General features: G+C 44.1%; 1 protein-coding gene across 1 annotated transcript in view; it reads right to left on the reverse strand.

Annotated features, from left to right (window-relative positions):
- Window positions 1–566: 566 nt before the first annotated feature.
- The window catches only part of PTGES (prostaglandin E synthase), a 77,146-nt gene continuing 70,627 nt past the window's right edge, over window positions 567–7,085 (reverse strand). Inside the window, exon 3 of the mRNA XM_018563519.1 lies at window positions 567–874. Coding sequence (XP_018419021.1) covers window positions 625–874 — 250 coding nt within the window. The 3' untranslated portion in view covers window positions 567–624. The remainder of the gene's footprint in view (window positions 875–7,085) is intronic.

Raw genomic sequence — 7,085 nt, forward strand, 5'->3', positions numbered from 1 at the left:
ACCCAGACTGTCCGGGTGAATCCTGAACAGGTGGTAACCCTATCCCAATGGTGAACAGAGCAGTGGAGGAGATAAGAATAACTAGCTGCGGAGGGAGCATTGAAATGGACCTGTTGCTTTGCACTGCATGGGAAAATCACAGGTTCTTTTTAAGCCTAAGCAATATTGCTATCAAACCTATTAAAAATAATAAAGCCAATTCACCCAACCATGTCCATATCCAAATCAAGGCACACTCAATTTACCAAGACCTGCCCCTAAGGGAATCCATAAATATGGCCTTCCCTGTATAATATAGACAGATATAAAAAATATGTATCATGAAATTATAAGTGGATAGCCCACCAACAAAATGGCGCACCACTGAAAAAAAGATTACTCACACTCCACTGAAGGAACAGGACAAATAAAAGCTTCTAAAAACACTTCATCATTGTTCTGCACTATATACAATATTCTTCAGAAACCTTGAACACTATTATGGAAATAAAATGTCAGTCAATACTGTTAATGTTGATAGTAGTACACAGTCTTTGGAGATGCAGTACTGAGCTACATTCCAGCCATTGCAAGGATATGGCACCGTTCACATGGTCCTAGTGTATTCGATTACTGGATCCTTCTTTACCAAAAGGAAGAAACCGAGTAGAGAATCTGCAGAGCCATAGAGAAGCAGGGAAGCTGCGCAATGCTGTAGGCCAGTGAACGTGTCGGGGCTTTTAAGGAAAACACATAAGCTACTGTGTGTACTAGACGACCCACGAAGAAAATGAGGAAGTGAATTCTGGCGATGCTCAGGTTGGGATCCAACAAGGAGTAGACGGCACCAAGGAACAGGAATGGATAGATGTTTTCCATGTCATTGCGATGAGCCCTGCAGAAAATAACAAAGATTATAGTTGCCACAGTAGATAATGTAATGTTTCTTACACAGGTTAACTCCACACAAAAAGTAAGTAGATCAACGAAAGACTTCAAATGATAATTGTACATATGAACATATTAGCTGTGTTTAATATACCAAGCAACATTGCAGATATAACCTGTTATTTGTGACTTTGCTTTCCTTTTTGCGTTCCTTTTCAAGCTCTCATTACAGGGTCAGGCCAGTGCAAGCATTGCATTGTGTACACTTACACTATCTTCATCTGGAAAGACTGGAAATTCATTTGTGACTGTAGTGGAGTGTAGAGATAATGCTGATGTTTCTTATCAGAAAGCCTAGCATTAGCTATGCATTTATTGATTTCTTCTGTAGAAGGACATCCTAAACGGCATCTTCATCTGCATAGACTGGAAAGTTGGAAGGCATGTCCTCTACATATACTTGTTAGATTCATTGTGATTTGTGCCAAATTTATTTGTGGCACTGCACTTATGTAATCATTGGAGTTCACAACTGTTAGAGCATCATGTTTGGTTGAAAGGTAAGGTACTAGGCAAGAAATGTGCTGTATGAATGTGTTACATGAAATTTCCACGTGCTCCCAATAAAGTCCATTGGGGACAAACTTAATGTGGATTCTGGTTTTCTGACACACTACCAGAACTTTTTATGAATCTACAGAACCCCTCCTCCCTCCTCCCTCCCCCCTCCTCTAACAGCTTTCTCCTGTCTTAACTGACAAACTGTCATGTTGCTTAGCATTGCTTCTGACCTGAAGAAGAGAGGTTCACTCTCGAAAGCTTGTCTTTTATATATTTTGTTAGTCCAATAAAAAAGGTATCATTGCACACTGCAATACTGCATTTTTTGTCTTTTTTGACATCTTATATATATATATATATATACACACATACAGCTGTTATAGCATATACAGTGGTACCTCGGTTCACGAACGTAATTCGTTCCGCGATTCCAGTCGCAAACCGATTTGGTTGTGAACCGAATCAAACTGTGATCACACCGCAATATCTACCATGTGTCAGAGCAGGGAAAATGGCTGCGATTGTGTTCGTCACCCGAAGCAGAGTTCGCGAACAGAGGCAAAATTTAGCCGAACTTCCTGTTCGCGAACCGAATTGTTTGAGAACCGAATTGTTCGCGAACAGAAGCCTCCGTGAACCGAGGTACCACTTTATACATACAGCTGTTATAGCAAGTTTAGGCAAAATATTAGAACATTTTCCAATGGACACATTTCAAAGGATATTTAGGGACTCAATATACTAACTATGTCCTCAGCTGACTTAGCCAATGGGTTTAGTCATGTCTTTTGATTGGCTTTTCCGTTGGATCAGGCGACCTCCTCAATGATGGCAAGGATGGCTGGGCAATCCAGGAAGGGGCATTGTGGTTTGGTTGGAATGGGAAGGAGAATGTTGGAAATAGTAAGATCCCAATGGATGATGTCAAAGGAATGGCGCAGCATCATCAGTCCTCCAGGGAAAAGAAGATAAGAAGTCATGTGATGAGTAGGATCAGTAGTACCCTGATGAAATTTGAAAGCTAGTGTTTCTACAAAACCAGATGACCAGCAACAAGAAAAGTAAAGGACACAGGGAGGCCTGGTGCTCAGGACTATGCCTGAGCGGTGGATCACTCGGCTCACACGTCAATGAAGAACATAGCTTGCTGCAAGAATTCATGTGAATTGCAGGTGAATGAAAAGCAGAAGGTCAGGTAAAGTAAGATGTTCGATAATAGGTAAATCTGCGCTAATGGAAGCAACTCAAACAAAGGTGGATCTCAGGTTTAGAGCCGCCACACACAGGCTATAAAGCCTCACTAAGTCCTTAATATAATGGTATAGCGCTACAAAACCTCCTAATAATGTGCATAAGGTGAATAAATAATTAATAAAATGATTAATAAACTGTGCAATAACACAAATAAATGGAAATACATAGTAAATAAGTGATCAAAACAGTATATGGATGCCCAAACAATTCGTTGAACAACAGTCCAATCCTCTGAAGACGTCGAAGGACGAAACGCGTTAGGTCGGGTCTTGCTGACGGCACACTTTTCATCCCGAGGAGATGGATTTCTTAGATTGTTTGCCGGCCAGCTGCTGTATTTCCGAACAGTGACATTTTTATTGCTTCATTTTAATAAAACTTTAAATGCTGCACTATGAGGATTTCTATCTGCTTTTTACTTTGAACAAATATCAGAGGTAAATGCTGTGGAGGGAGTAAGATTGGAGGAGGAAGGAGCCGGAGAGCTTTCCCTGATTTCCTTAAATGCTGTGAAGACTGCTATTTGGCAGTCAGAGATTGTGGTGAGTGCGCAATCACTGGGGGGGAGGTGTTGAAATACACCGAGAGCACTATATTTCGTGGAGCTTTGAGTTATTCTGACACTGGTTCATTCCTTTCTTCACCTTTATTGGATTTGGAAGAATTGTTCCTCTGGAAAAAGCCTTACGCCTTGTTTCACGATAAAGGATTGGACTGTTGTTCAACAAATTGTTTGGTCATCCATATACTGTTTTGATCACGTATTTATTATTTATTACTATTTATATGTTTTATTGCACAGTTTATTAATAATTTTATTAATTATTTATTCACCTTATGCACATTAGTAGGAGGTTTTGTAGCGCTATACCATTATATTAAAGGAGAACTATGAGGTAAGTGCTTTTCAGGTCGGCTCAGTAGATCGGGAGGTGAGCGAACACATACCAGGTTCGCTCACTTCTCGATCCTGTCACGGCTCTCTGCCGTGACAGGGGGAGGGGCTGGATTCCCCTCTCCGATCTGCCAGCGCTGACTGGCGGAACGGACGGGGGAGGGGGCGGGTACAGCTGGCTCTGCCTCTAGATAGGCAGAGCCAGCTGTCACTCACGCAGCTGGGCGGATCCCGTCATCTAAATCGTGATCCGCTCCGGCTGCGGTGTCTCAGTATACTGCGAGCTGTAGCTCGCGGTATACTGAGCTTAGGGTAACGGGAGGGCGCTAGTTTGTGTCCTCCCGTTACCCTTAGGAGAACTATGGGGAAAAACACTGACCCCATAGTTCTCCTTTAAAGAATGTAGGATGTTCCCCCCGCTAATGTTTCTTTGTTGTTTTTTTTTTACATTTGTGACTGTAGTGTACCTTTAAATGGAGCGTAAGTGTAAAATGAACATCATTTCCTGAGCATCGTACACATAAAAATGCAGCATGACTGTAACAAAAGAAGTTGTAATTCAGTTGCAATCAGTGAACTTGGAGGAATTTCAGCTATTTTGCTATTAGCGGTATATTTATACATGTTGTGTGACATTTACATTAAAAGCTCTTTTTCTTTCAGTATAGCTGTTTATATAAACATCAACTGCAGTATGTTATTACAGGGCAGAGAGTGCTGAAACCACAACGTGATTCATACAAAAGAACTACTAAAAACATAGTAAAAAAACAACATGCGGTATATATTATATATTGTACACAAACAGCTCTGTAGCATGACTGAGCACATCGCATGCCTTCTTGTAACCTCTACAATATCCCTTCCCATCTTTCAAAGTTAAAGGGATCATTTCCTTTGAATTAGAAGTATGGGAAAATTGCCAATTTTTAAAGAAGAACTCCTGGAAAAAAAAGTGCTTGTTTTGTCTAGGGGGCTCAAATAAATCACCTGATCCTTGGTCCCATTGCGGTTGGCAGGGCCAGATTTACTCTCTCTGCTGCCCCAATGCTGGATTCCTCAAGGCCCCCTACCCCCCTGTATGCAGGCAGCATACAAGTGATCTCGGGGACATCACTGGGGTCACTTGTACAGAACAAGCGGCGGCTTCCCCGCTGTACATTTAGCCCTGCTTGCAAAAAGTAGGGCTAAATATAGAAAACAACTACCCGCCCAGCGCCCGGAACTGCATGTCCTGGGCATCGGGAGATAGGAATCTCACACCCCTGCTGCCCCTCTACTCCCTGCTGCCCAAAGGCCGGGCCTCGGTTGGCCTTGTGGGAAATCCAGCCCTGGTGGTTGGCACCCATATCTCTCCTCCACTCCCCTCCAGCTCCCTTGACATCCTCACATCTAATGCAGGTGCAGGTATCAATGGACCTGCATAAGACATGTAAACGTCTATGGTCCTTAGACCACCAGAGCCCATGGGAGAAAAGGCTGCGGGGACCGGTCTAGCAGCCTGAAGGGAGCCGGCAGGAGTGGGGATCAGGTAAGTAAATCTTATTTACTCCATTGTCCTAGACAATACAAGCACTTAACACTTGCATTGCGGGGATAGCCCCTCTGCAAGGGTAAATTTTTAATGTTTCCCAGAGTTCTTCTTTATAGTTTCAAGCTCACTGATCTGTAACAAGCATTTAGCCAGGGGAGTGGGGACTCCTGACCTGCAGGAAGTGAGAAAAGAGGACCACCATAAGGACATGGACAGCATTTAAAAAAGAGTCACCTAATGTCCCTCTTTCTGTAGGACACGCCCCCCCCACCCCCCCACCATGATAAGATATGTTCCACTGGTAGGGAGCAGTACACAGGATGTACACAGAGTTCATTGCCTTTTCCAAGTGTAGGAAATCCTCCTCCCAATTTTAATGGAATTGTTGGCAACAAAATGTAAAGAGGACCTCCAGGATTTTTTAAAATGAACCCTTGCAGTGGGGCTACCCTTATACTACAAGGTTGAAGTGCTCATCTTGGTCTGGGGTCTAAAATAACAACGATATGCTCACCCAGATCCGCAGCGACCGCACCAGATTGCTCTCCAATGACAGCTCAGATCTAATTCTAAGACTCTGAGAATAAGATCCGAGCTGTCAGTGGAGAGCAATCTACAGAAATGAAGAGAGCAAGTTGATGCACCAGAGCCCTTTGGTCCTTAGGTCCGCCACTGTCTCAGAGCCCCGCACAGCGATCTCCACAGGAGCGCTCCACTGACAGCCTGAACATTTGTCACCTGCTCTCCTCCGCTTCTCAAGGGCCTGCCTGCCCGGCTCTCCCCTCTCTTCTCATGCTGCCTGTTTCTAGAAAACTTGACGCAGACCAATAGGGGGTGCCCGGGACCAGATCACACCCCTTAGCCGTGGGCCCAGGGCCCTTAGCCGCGGTAGTAGGTCCGCCCCTGCATGTAACATAACGCACAGTAACGCACTGACCACACAGACATGAAGGAGGCCTAATAGGAAAAGTGTTTGTCTGGAGTGCCACTTTAACTCCTATTGACAGTAGTTCAACAGAGGATGTGCGTCAGCGGCAACTTTTTACTGTGCGTCTCGTCTCCAATTTTTATGTAGCCTTGAACTCTGCGTCTCAGCCAGCAAACCTCTCTGACACAAGGCAAGGCTGTCTGTAGAGTTGAAGCCTTCCTGCTGCATGGTAATTGGGAGCACGTTTTATACATGGAGTGTCCCTTTTCCACTTTCCCTGTTGGGAGCGTCAGACCGACAAGTGAGACGTTATATAAACAGATTCATATAAACACCAGAAGGGGAGTTCCTCTCTTACTCGCAGCAAAAGCACAGGCTATGTATACACAAATCTGAGCTGTATATATACACAGAATAAGCCAGGGTTTGGGCCGTATCCACATGTCCCTGGTCATAATTGCTAAAGTGCTCTGCTTACAACCTATTCCCAGAGGCACAAGACTTAAAAAGGACTTCAGACAGCAAGTGAAATCAAGGAGCCATGCAGGAAGCACTTCTATTAAGCTTTGGAAACTGCTAGGAGGAAGGAAAAGCAGGTACATAAGGGCTCGTACACATGCCATTAGATATCTTCCTGGCAAATCCCAGGAGCCCCAAACACTGGGCTGCTGAGAGCTGAACTCTGGGATTAGTAAATATTGACACAAGAGGCATGTGTGTTCTTACTGGAATCTTGGTGAGCTTTGGGTATTTCTTCCAGACCTGTGCAGTAATCCAGAGTGAATCTTGGAGCTTCCTTTAATACAGACCGGTCACTGCTGCTTTCCTTCCTTTTGCAAAGTGACTGGTCTTGTCTCCGCCCCCTCCTGTAGGTCTCTGCAGACAGCCTGTAGTGGGTGGGGCCTGCTGAGTCCTTCCCACAACTCTGCTCTGTGCACAGGCTATGTACAGCACAGTGATGATGTCACTGCTACTTTTATATGGTGATATGCGAATTTATAAAGGCATTTGTTCCACCACCACCAAAAAAGAAAAAAGACACCCCC

Source organism: Nanorana parkeri, unplaced genomic scaffold (assembly GCF_000935625.1).
Source record: "Nanorana parkeri isolate BGI_ZX_2015 unplaced genomic scaffold, ASM93562v1 scaffold669, whole genome shotgun sequence".
Taxonomy (NCBI): Eukaryota; Metazoa; Chordata; class Amphibia; order Anura; family Dicroglossidae; genus Nanorana; species Nanorana parkeri.